The following is a 19,562-nucleotide window of genomic DNA, read 5'->3' as shown; positions in this document are numbered from 1 at the left end:
CTGATGTGTTTTTATAGAGGTCCGGGGAGAGGTAGCTCTTTTCTACTCTGATTTTCCCCGTAATTGTTTTTTTTTTTTGAGGAGCTGAACAGTTCCCGATGACTTTATTTCTAACTTTAACTTTATAGCTTAAATGTTAATGGTGGTTGCTTATCCCTTAGAGATTGCTTCTTAAATGTTTCAGATAGCTTAGAGTCCCCTGTGTCTGAGCCATTCCCTTTCATTGCCATTTTGCCGAAGCTGACCAGATGGCTGCCCAACTGACGAAGAGAATCGCAGCTTGTTGATCTATTGGAGGAGAGGTATAACAAATTGCTGTTGTTCTTGTCATAGGTTTTGTTCTTTGTTTCTAGTTACCAGCAGCTATTTGGATAGAGCCATAGTAGGATGTTTTCCAAAATTAACTTTGGCTAAATATTTTTGCATGAAGTCAAAACATGCTATTCTAATCCTAGGGTTAGATGGGAGCCCTGGAAATGTTAACTGATTGCAATTAAGAAAGAGTTGATATTGTTCATCTGTTGAATCTAGATGTGTGTCATATCTATTGTGCAGTTATTCTTGTTATTAATTTGTACTGTAACTCTCAAATGCTTAGTGGCAAATGCTTTAGTTAAATTGCGATTCTTTAGAAGATTCGGTCAACCGGTGTTATTCATGTATGTTTATCATTTGGTTTTGAGACTAATCTACGTGATATTAACAATGTTGGTCTAGGGAAATAAACATCTTAACTTTACTAAAATGTGTGGTTATTCATGGCCTTAATGGATCACTGTGAGTAAAGAGTATTGATTCCAAAGTATTTGTTGATGTTTACTGATTCAGTTGTTGAAATTGTAGAGAATCTATGACTTATGGTGAAATCACTCTAAGCGTAGTCAAACGGTCAATTGAACCTCTAACCTTTCCCCTTATAAATTAAACTATAAAAGACCAAATAAGAACAGACCGCTAACAAAAGCAGCATGCATTTAACTAGATTTGGCACATTCTTTCTCTCAGCCTGTCATGCAGCCCAGCAAGTTGTCTTGGTGTGTTGCAGGACATTTGGATAAATCTGTCCCCCATAGTGTGGGTCACCATCAAAAGAGTATATTCTAACTACAAACAAAATTTGTTTAACAAGCCATACCATGTCCCTATGTCTGCTGGTGTTGGTGCTACTGGGATAAAGCTGAAAAGCTTTTTATTAAGAACATGTTTCAGTAAACAGAAAATGTTGATCTTTGAATCTTCGGGAGGCCAAAATGTGTGAAGTAAATTAAAAGTATGGGAGCTTACCATAGACTGCTACAGTTTCCCACAGTAGTTCACGTACAGTAGTGAAAACTCAAATAGAGAGAGACTCTAGAGTCAAATAGTTTGTTGCATCAGCATCCTCAGTTTCCTTTCTGCTCTGAGCCACAGCTCAGACTCTTGCTGTGTTCAAACATTGATTTGCAAAGTAACTATTTAAGTTCAGAGAAACAATTATCACCATGCAACCCCAGTAAACAATCCATGATTGAGTGAAAATTGAGGATACAAAGAGGTGAGAAATGTTAAGGGAAAATAGTGACACATTAAAACTTCAGAAAAATGCTGAACACTACTTATAGAATATTGCTGCTGCATTAATAGTTTCACACAGCTTACTTAAACGATGTAGCCTATGTTCTTGGATTTGTGTTGCACAATATCCATGCATCGTCAATCATCCGGGTTATTTTGGTATATGTGTTTATGGAGAGGTGTTTTGGTATGTGTGTTTTCTGATGCCTATCTAATATGTACTCAATTTATTTGGAAAAATCCATACTACTAGTTCATAATCTTCAAGGAAGGACTGGATCATGGTGAGCGCATTTTATAAACAACTTGATGCATAAAAGGATGAATACCGGAAAGTATGAAATTGGTTTGTAAATAGAACTGGACTGAACATTTCTCAGTATCCCATCACATAATTATTTATAGCTAGAGGTAGAGTTGCTGTTCCTGTTAAGGCGTGAACTTTAACCATTAGATATATGAGAAGAAATTTGCTGAGTCCATATTAATTAAGATTCGACTGGGGCTTTAGTACTTTCTTTCTGAGATGAATAGCAGCATACACAGAGCAGCTTTAATGAAGTGTTAGTACTTTTTCTCATTTTTCAATTTGTCTTGTTCTGTCTGTGTATCACTCTTATTGTAATTTTCTCTGTTACTTTTAAATTACATCACATGATCTTTAATAACAAGCTGTACATCCTTCTGATAAGCCACATCATCTACAGATGTGCTCATCATTCTTTTATAATACTTTAATTTTCAAAGAATGCACTACGGATATAACGGCAATGGCTTCGCTCTGTTTAGCAAGGAGGGAGCTAGTATTTCTTTAGTATCTAATTGAATACAATTTATAAGATATGAGTGCATATTCAGCCTTCTCTTTTCTTAGTTTTGTGTTGGTAAATATTATTGTCAACGTTTTTCCTATACATGTTTTTAAATTATACAAATCAATGTAAATTAATGAAACGCGTTAATACATTCCAGTAGATTAGTAATGTATTTAAATAAATAAAAAAAAATGATTGCTATTCTTCCTAATTTCATTTGTACAATATGAGACCATAAATTACAGCCCTCTGTTGGCTAATCTCCTGGATATCTGTACATACTATTGATCTCCGTACACTCAAAAGTGAAAGGGAAAATGAATCGAATCACTTCAGTTTATCATATTTTCACCACATCTATATGGTTGTAGCTAAGAATGACTAAGTTACCATCATGAAGACTGATGGGGCTTGTGAACTACCTTTGACATCCCCAATCCATACCAAGCTAGAGAAAAGTTAAACAGAAACCTACGGGCTAATTTAGAACTTGGTGGATGGGTCTCTCCATCACAACGAAGATGGATATCCTATCCGCCGAAATCTAAGTCCCATTATATTTTATGAGATGTAGATTTAGGCGAATGGGATATCCTTCAAAGTTATGACAAAGTAACCAGTCTGCTGAATTCTAAATCAGGCCCTTAGTTGGTTGTTGTACCTCACTTGAGCTTTGGTACTCTAAAGAGCAGCAGTAAACACAACAGTGCTAGTATGTTAATCCACTTTATCCTGCTTTAGTATTGGTGACTTCCAGTGGGAATATTACTCTATGACTTGTATTCTTATTACACAACAATCTATTTATCATTTCACAGAGCAGATTGGGTGCATTTGATTCTCTGGAATGGTCTTGGCTGAGGAAAACCTCTTAGTAGGGCATAACTGTCAATAGTGCAGCAGGTGCAACTGCACATGGGCCCAGATGGGTCTACTGCAGCTCAGGTTTGGAAGTTTCTTAGTCCAAACCAGGGCATGGGTGATTTTTACCTTGCATTCATTAAAGCCCCTGGTATCCTTGCTATGGCACTTCTGGTATATAAAGAAAGTCTGGTTGGCGCGTAATACAAAAAGGACAGAACTGTTTATTAAGGAGCCGAAATTTTAGGCAAAATGGAAGAACAGCCTGTACTCTATTACCAGAGCGAATACATGGGAATATAAATTAATCTACATATGATTTAAGGTCTGAACATTTGATTTTAAATTAGGGATATGTGAGATACTCAGGAATGCTTTGTTGCGAATGTTACCACCAATTAATTGTGTAGGTTTCTCCTTGTGAATTAAATAAACACTCAGTGTGTCCTTTTTAACAAATTGTAAACAAGTGCCCTCTTTTAGCTACCATAGAGTATCAGAAAACATTTATTGAATTATTGGGAGTGAAATTGGTTGAGAACTCTAACATTGAGATAAAAACATTTAGACTCCTATCCGATCTGAACCCTTTCACAAATGGTCTGCCATCATTGTAATACTTATATTCAAATAAAAGGAAATACAAAATCAGGTTGAAAGCAGCGTTGCTAAGGAACACGGTGAAAGCTCGATTCTGTTGATTGCTACTGTTCCAAGACTTGAGCTTACAGACATTATGGGGGTCATTCTGACCCTGGCGGTCACCGACCGCCAGGGCCAACGACCGCGGAAGCACCGCCAACAGGCTGGCGGTGCTTCCTGGGCCATTCTGACCGCGGTAAAGCCGCGGTCAGAAAAGGGGAACCGGCGGTTTCCCGCCGGTTTCCCGCCGGTTTCCCGCCGGTTTTCCCCTGGCCCAGGGAATAGCGCCGCCATGGGGATTCCGACCCCCTTCCCGCCATCCCGTTCCTGGCGGTTTCTACCACCAGGAACAGGATGGCGGGAACGGGTGTCGTGGGGCCCCTGGGGGCCCCTGCACTGCCCATGCCACTGGCATGGGCAGTGCAGGGGCCCCCTAACAGGGCCCCAAAATGATTTTCAGTGTCTGCTTTGCAGACACTGAAAATCGCGACGGGTGCCACTGCACCCGTCGCACCCCAGCAACTCCGCCGGCTCCATTCGGAGCCGGCTTCATCGTTGCTGGGTCTTTCCCGCTGGGGCCGCCCGCCGGCCCAGCGGGAAAGCCAGAATGGCCGCCGCGGTCTTTTGACCGCAGTGCGGTCATTCGGCGGTTCCCGCCAGGCGGGCGGCTACCGCCGCGGTTGGAATGACCGCCTATATGGTATAAAAAATACACCTTTGCATGTATGACCAAAGCCAGTAAACAGGGTGCTTACAAGGTCGGGTGGAGGGGGTGGCGGCCATCCAACGAAATTCAGGATTGAACAGCAGCTGAAGAAATATTTATTTTCCCAAGGCAACTTTAAAAGGGCTGTTCTTAGCAGCCTAAATTATATACTGAGCTGCAGGCGTGTGATGATCACTGCAAAAACATCTGAAATGTCCGCTTGCGGATGGCAGGGAGGCTTGGAGGTTCTGAGGAGGAGAAGGTAAACTCTCACTTTGAATTCACCATGGTTGATTTTATTTTGTCTTTCTGCTTCCCTTTCCCTATGCTTTCCATAGTTAGAGCTAAAATTGTGCTACTGCGTATTTCATTCTGCGCATGCTCACCTTTCTACTTGTGTCTCTCATGTGATTTGTTCTTAAGGCGGATGATAACTGGTCATTGTTTTCCAATTGGGTGCTTCCTGGTATGACAATATGAGCCCTTTTCCGAACTGTTGGAATTTCAGTAAACAGCTAAACACTGTATCACAATTAAATTATGATTATGACCCATTGGATGGAGGCTTATTTGAATTATTGAAAGAGACAGTTAATGTAGATAAACTTAGTGGCATAATCATTAGGATGGGAGGTGGTTACGAATGACTGACTAGAGACATGGTTGTGACCACTGCATTGGTATGCTACTTCCTGTCACAGCTGGTCCTCGATAGGGTTGGACAGTCTAGAAGGTAGGTTAGATGGGGATTAAATAGGTTGTCTCCCTGTGAAATTAATAAAATAAAATAGGCCAAACTCTGAAGCTAATATCAAGTACCTTACTGCTTGAGGGGCCACGTCATAAGACTAATGAACTTTCTAGCTCATCTGTATTATATTGCACGGTCAACATAAGGGCATGAAATATTGATTAAATTGCATAATTTCTTCTAAGTTATTCTCGGAAAGAAACGTTGAGGTTACATAAGAATTCTGTCAACACCATCTATCTAACAGTAACACAGAGGAGGCTTGATCTGCCCTCTTGATACCTAATGAGATAGACCAAAAAGAAGTGAGGCTTAAATTCATCTATACAGACTTTTGCAAAACTGATGTGGGCTCCCACAAGCTTCTACCTGGCCTTTATGCAAGTGCTTTGTGCTGGAGATATGGAGAAAATAACTGGAACCTGACTCTCATTTTTCTGCAGTATAATGTGCCCTTAATGATTCTAGTAGTATTAGTTTTCAATGTTTCTGTGATGTTTCTAATATAATTGGAGTCACCCCCATTCTTGTGAATGCATTGATATCTCACTTGCAATACACTGAGATACTGGACGTCTCCATCTACTTTAGCTTGTTAGGAATGACTATCAGATAGCTCCACATGGCCACTTCTGAAAAGCTTATATATGAAATGCAGGGCTAGATGGGTATTTGTAATAAGATTGGACCTTTTTTTTACACTGGTGGGGTTGGAAAGAAATTTGTGTCTGGTCTAGGTTCTGCACTCATCCTACTGTTTTTTTGCAACTGCATGACAAAGGAAAAAGTTAATGGCAAATCCTTCCTTACTGCAGTGGTATGGTCGGATTGTGTTGTTTCATCCTCTTCTTTGAATTTTTAACATGATAGTTGCTTGCTTATTGTGACCTCTCAGTTGCTTAGTATGTTAGCCTTAGTGGGGTGTAGCTAGATAATTATACACTATACTTCTAACTCTATCTTTTGATTTTGTTCATTTGTTCTATTATTTTTTGTCCTGCCAGTATTCCTTTCTCTTCCGTATACATACTTTCCCATTACCCCGAGACAATTTTCCTCTCCCACCCTTCCCAAATTTCACCAGCTACATGTGTTTTTACCTTCTAGGTCCTGCCCTCGTATCTAACAAGAACCAGTAGGTTAAATAATATTGTATTATATACCAATGCTTCTTCATTGTACCTACTGCTGCTGAATAATTTTGTGGAAAAAATAATATTCTTAAAACGCAATTGCTTCTAAAAAAGAATCCAAGTCTGCAGTAAAAACAATCTCTTTCCTTGGCTTGTGTGTAAAAATGAACGAATACCATTCCCATGATGCACACCTTTAATTGAGACCACAGTTAGGGAAATTGCAAAGGGATATCCTGACAGTGAGTATGATATTTATTATTTTTAGCCAATGATGATAATGCACTTCAGAGGTAAAAGGGGAGCAAAGTTGGAGGTGATGATATTCTCCACTGAAACTCTACTCAATCCCTGTACAATGTAATTGTATGAGCTCTGTCTTGCAATGCTTTCTCTTTTACAATGACCTAATTTACTTAGGTCATATCACTATTCGATCAGTCCACGATTGCAGCGTACTGACTGACACATTATGAGTATGGTGGGCAGACCCACCAACTTACCACCGCCTCCACCAGTATCTTCGATCCTGACAGGCTCACAGCGGGTGCAGGTTGTAATCAGCCAGGGCGGCGCTGAAGTCAGCACCACCTTGCTGATTACACCCTTGTTCTCCACCAGCCTTTTCATGGTGGTACCACTGCCATGAAAGGCTGGTGGAGAACAGGTGCAGGGGGTAACAGCAGCAGGGGTTCCCTGCCCAGCACCCTCAAAATGCGCACTGTCTGCTGTGCACCCTCCAGCAACTGTGGTATATTCAAGATCCTCAAGTTATTTAATCTTTGATTATTTTCCAGGGCCTCTAACCTCACACACCCCTCCCTATGAGCCTTCAGTTGGCGAGTTTCTTCCTTATTAACTTAAACTGCTGACTTTATATCACCAACCATTCCCTTCAGAGTGGCTGACCTGCTTGCTAGATCATTAAGTTTTTTCCCCAAATCCTCTCTGCACTCCCACAGCTGCTGTTTCATCCACCTTTCCCACAGAAAGAGATCTTTGCCGGTGCTCTCCATCTTCTATGGAGCCAGAGCATGGTCCTCGACCAGCGCTATGACCTCGACCACTCCACGCTGATTCCACTTTAAATGCTACGCCATGGACACTCTAATCAGAGGGTCAACACCACTCTTCCACAGACCTGTACGTTTTTAGGGGGATTAAATAAACAAACACTCGCCTTTCTTCTCCTCTCCCTCTCTACACCATCTGCGGGCCATGACCCATCCATAGACCTAATAGCTCTCCATCTCTAATACGGTTTATGCAGCTCAGACAGGGAGCTTCCATGGCCCGCCCCCAGCTGGCCACCATGTTCTCCCCATGATAGAAGTGAACAGGTGAAGTCAGCCAAGAGCAGTCTCTTTTTGTTTTATTCTCTCCTTCCCCCCTCTTTCTGCCGGGTCTCAAGCTGCTAGGGCTTTGGTAGGGCTGCAGTTGTTTAGAGTATTTTGAATAAGGTTTGAGCTCTCCTGACTTTCATCTGCGGTTTTGTGTTTTGATTGTTTGGTATATGCACTTGGGTGGGGAGCTTCCAAAGGTGTTAGGCCATGAGGAAGGCAAGGAGGACTTTCCAATGGGGTGGTGGAGGAGGGTGGGCACAGGGACAAGGGCACTGGGTGCGGAGCCTGTGGGAAAAAGTAAAAACAAAAAAAGGAATTGTCCTCAGGAACCTCTGAAAGGAGTCCACTTTCTGGTTTTATATCAAGGGTGCTGGGGATTCTCTTTTTGGGCATGGGGTGGAAAGATAATTCTCTTATTGGGCTTGGGGGTGGAAAGATGAGAAATTACCATTTCTATAAGAATCTGGTCACTGAATACGAGTGGGAAACAGATAAAGAGTAGATGGGGAAAACTGCTTCAGTATCTAAGGGACTCCCCAGCTCATATTATTTTTCTTCAGGATACTCACTCTAATAAGGGCCTGACTGAGAGCTTGGTGGTAATGGTCCCCCCATCAACCTTTTGAATGAAAACCCGTCCACCTCCATTATTGCCTGTCCACCGGATTTAGATGTTGGTGGTCCTATAGATGAAAGCCTGCATTGAAACCGCGAAGAAATATCACCTGCATTTATGGGGAAGAAGGAAAAGAGGATGCAGCCAGAACCCAGGCACTCTTCACACTGTGTATATTTCGATGTGCTCTTCCGCCAAGAAAAAAGTGACAGGCTGACCTCCATGTCTGAGTTGGAGGATTGGGGGAAGGGTTGAAAGCACATCTTTTCTCCCTACTCCACCCCATCTTCAACTGGATACAACTGGGCAACACCTGCCGTCACTGCAGCCACCAGCCCATGGAGAAAACATGACTCCTCTATCACCAGCCTAAAGCGCAGGGACGGCACATTGCCAGGGTATGTTGGGTGGGCATCGCACTGGAGGTCAGGACAACTGCAGGCATATACATGTCACAGTAATTTTTTTAAATCACTGTGACATGCATATTTCAGGGACACTAGTGGGTCAGACATGGATGGGAACACATTGGTACTCAACTCATATCGCACACATATACAACTGTCATTATAGTGCCAGTATTCATTGGCAAATTAATACTGGCACCACAATGACAGTACACTTACACCTGTCAACTGTGTCCATGTGTGCACATTGCCATGGGACCTGTCATGTTGTGCTGTGAGTGGTGTGTAAGTCAGTATGTGTATGTGTGTATATCATGTGGTTGGCTGCGTGATGGGGAGGGAGCTGAAGTGGGTGATGTGGTTGCGCCTGTATGTGTGTCACTCATATGTGAGACCGTTGTTCAGCTCATTCATGAACCTCCCCTTAAGAGTGACCTTTTGGTCATCATGCAAAAGTCCATTGATCATGCTTTTTTGTTGTCACAATTTAGGAGCGACATTGGTCTGTATGAATCACAGCTCCTTGGTCACTTTCCTGGCTTAAAAACATATTGTTACATTGGCTCCTTTCTAAGACAGGGGTAACTGGGTCCCAGTCTCCAAGATTTCTCCAAATAATTTAGTCATAATAGATGTTATACTATCACCCCGCGCCTTATAAACTTCAAGAGTGAGACCAGCTTGGCCAGTGGCTTTGGCCGACTTGCTGATCTTAATTGTACTCTCCACTTAAATTTATCTGTTTAGCAGGGTATTCTGCTTGTCATATCATAAGTTTACTTTATTCGGTGCAAAAAGACCATAAAAGACATAAAATAAATAAATAACATACAGATTTCACAGTCATAAAAATTTCTAAAAATGTTGTTACTACATTTTCCGAACACCAATAGCAGCATGTATTCTGCTTGTCATTTAATGTAGCTAAGTATTCGTCCTTAACCCAACTCCTCACAATCTCCCCCTCCGTTACCATCAGGTCTTCTTAGTACATGTCCTCAAAAAACAAGCAGAATTCACTTCCAATATCTTTACTACTCCTTAGGATAGCCCGAGTTCTATTACACTTAATTCAATTATTGTGTTTCTAGCCAAATCTGATTTTAATCAGGCCAGTAACATCACACAGCCTTCTTCATACTCAAAATGGGTTAATCTACTAGTTTCCCATTTTTCATCTTTTCCTGGCTCTTCCTTTCACCACTGCTGCCAATCTTTACTTAGCTGTTTGTTACAACACCTTCCAGTGCTCTCTCTCTCCAGGGTTCAAGGCTCATTGGATCAGTTTCTCCTTCACTTCACACACTTTTGCCTCCAGCTCATTTATCTCATTACTACAAGTCTTTCTTTTAAAAGAAACCATACTGATAATTCTGCCCCTTAACAAAAACCCTTAAAGGAGTCCCATACTATACTCAGGACGTCGAGCCTAGGTAGATATAAAAAAAACACTTCAGTTTCTAATCAGAGCTCCTTTACAGCATTCTCATCTAGCAATAGCGTGCAATCTAATGTCCACCTATGCTGCTGAGCCTTGCTATCCGACTTAATAACCAAACATTTAGCAGAGTGGTCCAACAAGTGGGCCCCTACATGTTGAATGTCTTGAACCTGCTGTTTCAAATTCCAATCTACCAAAAAGTAGTTGATCCTTGACTGGTGTCTGTACTTTTTATCATTAAAAATATACCCCCTCCGCTGCCCCATCCTCTCTCTCCACATGTTGCATAACCCCAACTGCTTAATTATGATTTTTATCAAGGATAGCATTCTTTTATTTACTCTTGACTTACTTTTTGTTGATTTATATAAGGAGTGATTTAGAAATGGATTGAAATCCACCGTAGAATGATAGGATCAGGAAATCACAATACATTCTGAAACAGTGGACCTGTATCGTTGACATTAGGCCCATAATAGCCTGAAAGGGTATATGTTTGATCATATGCTGTTAGTTTTTAGATAACCTACCTCCCATACTTGTCTGTCTGCCACAATTTCTGGGAAGATGTGTATACTACAGTATCTGATATACTTACCATTGACCTTGAGGTATGCCCCTCCCTCGTTATTTTTGAGATTTTGCAAGATCAGTTTGAGCTAAACAATGATAAAGCTAAATTGCTCTTTTATATGATTCTGCTGGCTCGGAGGGAGATTTGTAAAAGGTGGCTCAGTGGCCTCCAACCAACTTTTACGGACTGACGGGGTTGCTCTATTATAACTTGAATTAAGATACAAAAAAATAGAAAGGTAGGAAATATAAGTTTTGGCCTCTGCTAACGAACTGGTTGGTAAGATAGCACAGGGCCGGTCAGAGCCAATCCTCAATGGATATTCAATGAGTATTGTGCTAGAGAGTTGTCCTAGGATTACACCTAATCGCTGCCTTGGCTCTTTAATACCAGGCTGAAAGTTTATGGTGCGCCAAAGAATCAGAATCACTATTCCCAATGTGGGGAGTCTCCCCTACAGAGATCAGAGATAAAGGCAGACTACAGAAAAGATCTTTAGAGGAGCATTCTGAGGTGAATGAAGGCAAAAACAGTGCCAAAGTAAATTAGGAGTTATTTTCATATTAATCTTGCATATTAATTCTTATGGCCATGTTCTCCACTAAATATACCAAGTAGCGGTTTATTTCAGTTAATAAACACATGCTGCACGTTTTAGAATACAAATCTATTTTTATCCCAATAAAACAATCCATACCAAATACAGTTTTCCTTAGCAAACAAAAGGAGTGGAATAGCTTCATGAAGATATTATACCACACATTATTTAAAAATCAGCTTCAGTAATGTGTTTTTTAGACTATAAAAGGCTTAAAGATTAAAATGATATGTGTTTCTATTTCAACTCCTGTTCACACAACTGCATTTTCTCCTTATGTAGGTATGACATAGCAGGCCTTTCAATTATCAGAAATTGAGCTTGACTGAAATAAGTCCCTAGCAATAGTCCTTTATGAGATTTAATTTAATTGTGTTTTAGTGGAGCACATTTAACAATGAGATAAATGGTCTCATTAGGAGGCTGGTGGTCCTAGGATTCGCCAGCCCTACGGAGGCGGTCAGACTGCCACATTACAAGTTTGCCGGCAGACCCGCCTAAAGACCGCTGTCCCTGTGATGATGGTCAGGCTTATAATCAGCCATAGCGGCCCTGAACTCAGCGCCGCCATGGCTGGTTACAACCCCTCTTTTTCCCAGCCTTTTAACGGAAGAGAGCCTGCCATGAAAAGGCTAGCAGAAAGCCAGTGCAAGGGGCCACAGGGGGGCCCATGCACTGGGCATGGGCAGTGCATGGGCCCCATTGCCCACATTCTGAGGGTCCTGGGGTGTTAGGATATTGGCCTAGGCTCCCTTAAAGGAGCCGAGGTCATTTAGCTAACGCTATCCCCGCTGGGCAGCCACGGGAAACATTGTAATATGCCCGGGAGGAATGTCACCGCCATGGTTGTTGCATCCTCCCTGTGAGTTTGGCGGTCCCATGATGGAATCGCCAAACTCATAATGAGGCCCATAGATGTACTATCTGATGATTTCAATAGTAATGCTCTTTAAAGCCTACAATATTCACTTTTTCTTCTTTTGCTACAATCCCGTATTAAACTAGGAATGATAACATCTAGGAATCAAACAATGAAACTAGGTTGATCCCAAGACCATTATAGGCATGCAAGTTTGAATTTTGTAGTCACACAAATGTATGTTTCACAATCATTAGTGCCTTATGCTCTCAAAGTAAAATTATGCTAAGGAGTTTGCATAAAAATAAGACAGGTAGTAAGAGTGACACACAATTAGCTTTGTCAGCCTGAAGGACATTTTCCAGCCTAGTTACTTTAATTTATGATGAAATAACCAGAAAAATCAAATGCCCCGCATTTTGAACAACATCCGAAATAATACTGAACAATCAACCCACTTTAAAGCCGTTGTCTAATTTTTTCCATTTTTCAGTTCTTCTTGTTGTCTTTTTCCATTTATCTATTTATGCCTCCATCCTTCCCTTAATTCAACCATCATCTATTCTACCTCACATTTCACCATCATTTCTACATCCTATCGTTCCTCCACACATCCTTCCCATTTCTATGTTTCACTTCATCATCCATTCATCATTGTCCACAACGCTTTCTCCATTCAAACATCTATCCTTCTCTCCTTTCATCCAGTCACTCATCTCCCCATCTATCTGCTCATCTCTGCATCCATCCGCATTCTCATCCATTCATCCATAATTTTCTCCCACTATCCATCACCCATCTATTTATCACTCCATTCCTTTAACCTCCTCTTCATCCATCTATCCACCTCTACAACCACCCATCTATGGTCTGCCCATCTATCGCTCATCCTTCCATCCATTAATCCATCCAGCCATCAATTCATCTATCTTTACCTTCCTCCCAATGTGGCCCCTTGTTCCTTTTGTTCTCCATCCCCAAAGCTCCATGGTTCTATTCTCTTGAAGTACCATACATAAGCTTCTTTTTTGAGATATGCTTTTCTGATAAGAGTCAAAGTAGCTCTAACTATTCAAGTTAAATACTTTGAATAACAGAAATGCCCAGTGACAACCACCCCAGATCAAGCAGCTAAACTGTGTATGTGAGTGGGTGGGATGGGGGGGGGGTTATCATGCTCTTTACTCCTCACACCCAATATATGCTGCGTTCAACTTCTTTCAGTTCTTTCAAAGGTTAACTTAGTAGCAGATTAGCAAACAACTAACTCAGCATGATATCAACTTCACTTACTTTGGTAAACAAAGCCATTGGTTCCTGCAAGTAATTTTAATTTTCCTGTCTTATGTTATGAAATATATCACCTGGACTAAGGAAGCGTGCTTCTCTTTGGTCTCAATGGCAGACTGAGTCCTAGTTCCTGCAAAGCTGTTTTTTACAGTGCAGTGAGGCTGAACCTACAGTTTAAAAATCAACCCACCTTTGACCACTACTATGCAGTGTCGGCTGGCTGCCTCCCAGTACTTAAACCTTGGTAGATAAATGCACATAGAGGCCCATTATGAATAATGGTGCGCCCCCTTTTAACGCCTGCTCTGAATTGGCGTTACAAATGCCACAAAAAATGGCACAAGAAAATCTTTTAGAATTCTTTGTGCCATTTTTTCAGCTCCCCTAAAGTGGGAACGTCCCCCTTGCATACATTATTCCTTACGCAGGCATAATGTGGCGCAATGGGCATTGCACCACTTTGTAAATCAAGTGTGGCGATTCTGGCTTCATTGGGCCACATTAGTGTAAGAAATGAAGGTAAAGTGGCACAAGGAGGCACTAGGCCCTCTTAAATCTGGGCCTAAATACTCCTGGTGACATCCATGTCTATTTTGATCCTCATGGGATTGTTTTTCATTCAAACACTAGGTTTATCACGGGTTATTTCGTGTTACTGCTGGTTACCTCATTGTTTGTAAGTGACCTAGTTAGTAAACCTCTTACCTTTTAAATGAGTTCATTGTTAGTAATTTGTTCATCACAGCGCCTTCAACTTCACCAAAAAAGCTGCCAGTCTGTCAGAGAGAAAATCAGAAATTATATATGAATGGAAGAATAATTATGTGTATAATCTGAGAACAGTAGTAAATAGGATGTTAAGTGGCATGCAACAAAATCTGACATGAACGATGCGACAGGTTCAAAGAAAGTTTACAGGGCTGCCGGAGTACACAAATTGAAAATGACTGTACAGTCATGATACATTATGGGCTTTCCAAAGTAAATCTCTGAACAGACGTGAGAGGTTACACAACTGATTGATGCTCATTTACATTACAGCCTATGCTGCAATTGAGCAAGACCAGTTTACAAGGGCAAAAACTGGCCAAATAATCAATTACACAGCACCATAGTATAAAATAGAGAAACTGACAGTAAATTACGTCTTATTAAATAGTGCTTGATTTGATTTGATTGCAATGAAGCACAAAAGACTTAGGCCCATATTTATACTTTTTTAGCGCCGCATTTGCGCCGCTTTTTAACGCAAAAGCAGCGCAAACTTACAAAATACATTTGTATTTTGTAAGTTTGTGCCGTTTTTGCGTCAAAATATGACACAAATGCGGCGTTCAAAAAGTATAAATATGGGCCTAAATATTCATGTTGGTAATATACGGATAGCCGATAGAACTTGCTCATGTGTTATGTCAATAGAGTTCAAAGATTGAAACTAGCTTCAGGTTGCCATACGTCGTAGAATAATACAAAAATATATAGTAAAACAATAGAACAGCTGTGAAGCAGAGGTACAGTTTAGCAATAAAATGAACTAATATAGAAATCAAGCTTCATGCCCTACTAAAAACTGTTCATTGGAGAGGAATTCTGGAAGGTAAGTGACCCCACAACCTGGTTCTGCCACCTCCAGAAGCTTCTCTCCTAACCTCTCATGGTGTAACCTAGACATTTAAAGTTTATCTGTGGCAGGTACAAGGCCTGCACAACCTTGTTGAAGGACAAGCCCACTGATGCTATTTCATATCCCCATTGGCAAATACAGGAAGTGCTTGTTTCAAACAATTTTTACCACTGTATTGTGAAAGCAGTTTTCTTAAAATGGTATGTGTGACAAGAACGTTTGTGTACATTTTTGAGTGGGATTTTGTTAAAGTGATGATGTGTTCTCTTTTTTTGTGCAACCTCACTTTGTACTGCCTTATTGCAATGTAATATTAAGTTGTACTGGAGTTGTGTTACGTTCTGCTTTTTGTTGGGCTCTATCATATTAATCTTTAATAGCGTTCTTGTGTTGCTGTGTGTTATTGTTATGTTATTTACTTTAGATATGCAAATACTGCTACATTTGCAACCAACAGCAGTACAAAAAACGGTTCACTCCAAACAACCGTTTACTACTGTCTAATGTGGCCAAATACCACTGCTCCAGTTCTTGAACTATTTAAGAGATGCCAGCACAAAACTCTGGCAAACACAGTTGTTGGAAAATGGGTTATTGGTAGGGCAGGTAGGTACCTACACCTAGCAACAAGCCACTAACCTCCACCTAGGTACAGTTAGGTCTCAGTAAATTAATCCCAGCTCAACCCTTGGTAGCTTGGCAACGAGCGTCAAGGCTTAACTTAGGAGACAAAGTGTAAAGCATTCAAATATCACAAAACAGTAATTAAATAAAACACAGGAAACAGTTTAAAAATCCAAAACCAATTTATAAAAATAGTTTATCTTTTTATCTTTAAAATGACACAAAAACGATTAAAATCTGTTCAGGGGAACCGGAGATATGAATTTTTAAACAATTATTACTTTTCTAGCGCTTCGAAACAAAAAGCGCCAATCGGGTCATCTGGTTGCACCTCGACCAGGGCAAAGTCAAACTTTCAGGCCGACCGCGATGGAGCCCTGCTCGGCTACAGGTCGCGGGAGGCCTCGGTTAAAAAGTTACCTTCTGACTTAGAGGGTCATTCTGACCCTGGCGGCCGGTGGCCGCCAGGGCCACCGACCACGGGAGCACCGCCAACAGGCTGGTGGTGCTCCAACGAGCATTCTGACCGCGGCGGTTCAGCCGCGGTCAGAAGCGGAAAGTCAGCGGTCTCCCGCTGACTTTCCGCTGCTCGTGTGAATCCTCCATGGCTGCGGAGCGCGCTCCGCAGCCATGAGGATTCTGACCCCCCCCTACCGCCATCCTGTTCATGGCGGGAAAGCCGCCATGAACAGGATGGCGGTAGGGGGGGTTGCGGGGCCCCTGGGGGCCCCTGCCGTGCCCATGCCAATGGCATGGGCACGGCAGGGGCCCCCGTAAGAGGGCCCCGCAAAGTATTTCAGTGTCTGCCTTGCAGACACTGAAATACGCGACGGGTGCCACTGCACCCGTCGCACCTTCCCACTCCGCCGGCTCGATTACGAGCCGGCATCCTCGTGGGAAGGGAGTTTTTCCCTGGGCTGGCGGGTGGTCTTTTGGAGACCGCCCGCCAGCCCAGGGAAAAACTCATAATACCCTCTGCGGTCTTCTGACCGCGGAGCGGTATAATGGAGGGCGGGATCCTGGCGGGCGGCCTCCGCCGCCCGCCAGGGTCATAATGAGGCCCTTAGTCTTTATTTTGAAGTTTTTCTTCACCGGGACGAACCTGCCAGTTGAATCCGACCTCCTGGAGCCCTTGTCCGGATACGCGATGTGGCTTTCCTCGGTGGAGACTTTTACCTTCGGACTTAGTCGGTTTTTTTAGATGAAAATCCTTCGACCGGGGTAAACCTGGATCTTGATCCGACGTCCATGGAGCCCTTCTCGGATACGATGGCTGGGAGGTCCCGGTCAACTTTTTACGTGCGGACTTAGTCTGTTTTTTGGATGTTTTTCTTTACCGGGACGAACCACGAAGTCAGGCCGGGTCGCGGTTGAGGCAAGCCGGCTAGAATTTCCGCGGCGGGTCGGTCCCTCTCTGGAGCTTTTTTCCAAAAATTCTCAAATCTTTTCAAAACTTCTGGGGCTTCACCCAGATGTTCTTTTAAGGTTCTTTTGGGGTCCACAGCTCACCCCAAGGGTCCAGAAGTTCTGTGATGGTCCTTGGGGGGGGTGCGGACTTCAACTCCCAGAATGCACCTGGCGCAAACTCCTTTTTGGCCACTGGACAGTGGTCAGCTGGTCGCTTTCTTCAGGAGTTGGTGCAGGGGACTCTGGTTTAGCAATTTTTCACCTGTAGCAAACAGGGAGTCCCTCCTTGAACCAGTTGAAGCCAGGCAAAGTCCTTCTTGTGGTGAAGCCCAAGTGTGCAGCTGGTGCAGTCCTTCTGAGTGCAGGGTCCAGGTGCAGGCCAGGGGTCCAGCAGGGCAGTCCTTCTTCTTCTTTAGTTCCTTTCTTGTTGAATTCTGGAGGGGATCTGAGGTGTGGGTGCAGGTCTGCCAGTTTTATCCTTGCTCCTGGGTGAAAAGCAGGGGGCCCTGGTTCTCCAATCAGGGACAGGGTCGTCCCCCTGTGATGACCACTTCCTGGGAAGTGTGGCAAAAATCCATCCCAGAAGGCAACAGTCTCTAAAAATCCAACATGGATGAATCTGATTTTTGGAGGTTACATCTGGCTGAGCCCACCCACTGGTGTGGCTAAAAATCATAAACACACCCCTCTCCTGCCCTCTCCTAATCTAATCAAGGGGGCACCTAATTGTCTGGGGTTGCAGGATGTGGGGGTGTTGCTGGGTGCTGCAAATGTCCTTCTCTGCCTTTGAAGACCAGTTTGGCAGCCCTCCCCCTTCCTGCCTCACCATCTGCTGAGGGGAGATTCTCTCCCCCAAGCACATTCCTTTGTGTGAAGCCTGGCCACTTCACACCTCATCAAGGCAGCCTGGCAGAAGCTGCTGCAGGCTGGCCAATCAGAGCACAGCAGCAAAAACAATGCAGAGCTGAAATTGGCAACTTTTTAGGTAAAGTCTAAACTTTTTACCTGAACTAGTTATATTAAATCCAACAACTGGAAGTTGTAGGATTTATTACAACAATTAATTTGATACCAAATTCTTGGTATGCAACATTTAAGGAGACTTTAAAATTTAAAATAAAGTCTGCCCATTCTAGCCTATGAAGGCAATTTACTTCAATGAGGGAAAAACTAATTTGGCTGTTTTTACCTCACCAGGGCTTATAAATCAATTTTTATAAAGTCCCTGCTTATAGTTACATGGCACCCAGCCCTAGGGGCACATAGGGCACACCTTAGGGGTGACTTATATGTAAAAATAATGTAGTTTAAGACTTTGGAAGTACCTTTAATTCCAAAGTCGAATTTGCATATAACTTTAATTTAAAAGCAGCCAGCAAGGCAGGCTTGCTTTTAAAATGACACTGGGCACCTCAGCAGTGCACCTAGGTGTGCACCACCTATGCTGTGGTCCCTAAACCTACATGCCCTACCATATACTAGGGACTTATAGGTAGGTTAACTTAGCCAATTATAATTAGCCTAATTTGCATATCCATTTTACACAGAGCACAGGCCCTGGGACTGGTTAGCAGTACCCAGGGCACCATCAAAGTCAGGAAAACACCAGCAAAAAGAGGAAAATGGGGGCAAAAAGTTCTGGGGCCTCTGCAATCAGCCCTGTTTTCTCACACAACCCCCCCCCAGCCCACACGCCCAGGAGACTCAGCCCAACCCTGGGAGAGTCTTCCTGTCTTGTTAGGCGAGGAAGACAGTGAAGAAAACTGTCTGTCCCTTTGCAGGGCCTACTCTGCCTTATATCCTCCTGTCAGGGTCACTCCCTATGGGTAGTGAAGCCATCCCAACAGTAAAAGGACCCAACTCAAACTGAAACTTCCCTCTAGGGGGGTCTTCCTCCTTTCTCTCTGCCATCTTGGGTAGTGAGGTGCCCACCTCCCCTACTCCAAACTTTGCTAGGGCAACACCTAGCTTACCCAAAGAGGTCACCCAACACTTGAGCAACCCCACCATGACCAATAGGGTCAGGGGGCCTACTTTGCTATTGGCCCTGGGGTCTGCCTCCCAGGCCAAGTACAGTGCTGCCAGGAAGGCTAGCACCCAGCAGAGGCTACTGACAGCTGTCAGTACCCAGAACCACACCCTAAGCTCTCCACTGACAGGTGGCTGAGCTGCTTTAAGGGCAACTTTGGGGTCCTGGCACCCCTCTTGCTGTCTAGAGTGGGGGGCTACCACCTCCTGTGGCAGACACCCTCCTTCCACTCTCCCTTCTGTCAGTGCAGGGGCAACACCTTGCATCTGGACAGCTGCCTGACTACTC

At 43.0% G+C, this 19,562-nt stretch overlaps 1 protein-coding gene across 2 annotated transcripts in view; it reads right to left on the bottom strand.

Moving 5' to 3' along the window:
* The window catches only part of CACNA2D3 (calcium voltage-gated channel auxiliary subunit alpha2delta 3), a 2,455,990-nt gene that overhangs the window by 159,728 nt on the left and 2,276,700 nt on the right, over nucleotides 1-19,562 (bottom strand). For both annotated transcript variants that reach the window (XM_069206447.1, XM_069206449.1), the window contains exon 31: nucleotides 14,296-14,366. In XM_069206447.1, coding sequence (XP_069062548.1) covers nucleotides 14,296-14,366 — 71 coding nt within the window. The remainder of the gene's footprint in view (nucleotides 1-14,295; nucleotides 14,367-19,562) is intronic.

This window comes from Pleurodeles waltl, chromosome 9 (genome assembly GCF_031143425.1).
Source record: "Pleurodeles waltl isolate 20211129_DDA chromosome 9, aPleWal1.hap1.20221129, whole genome shotgun sequence".
NCBI lineage: Eukaryota > Metazoa > Chordata > Amphibia > Caudata > Salamandridae > Pleurodeles > Pleurodeles waltl.
This window is presented reverse-complemented; position numbering and strand designations above follow the sequence as displayed.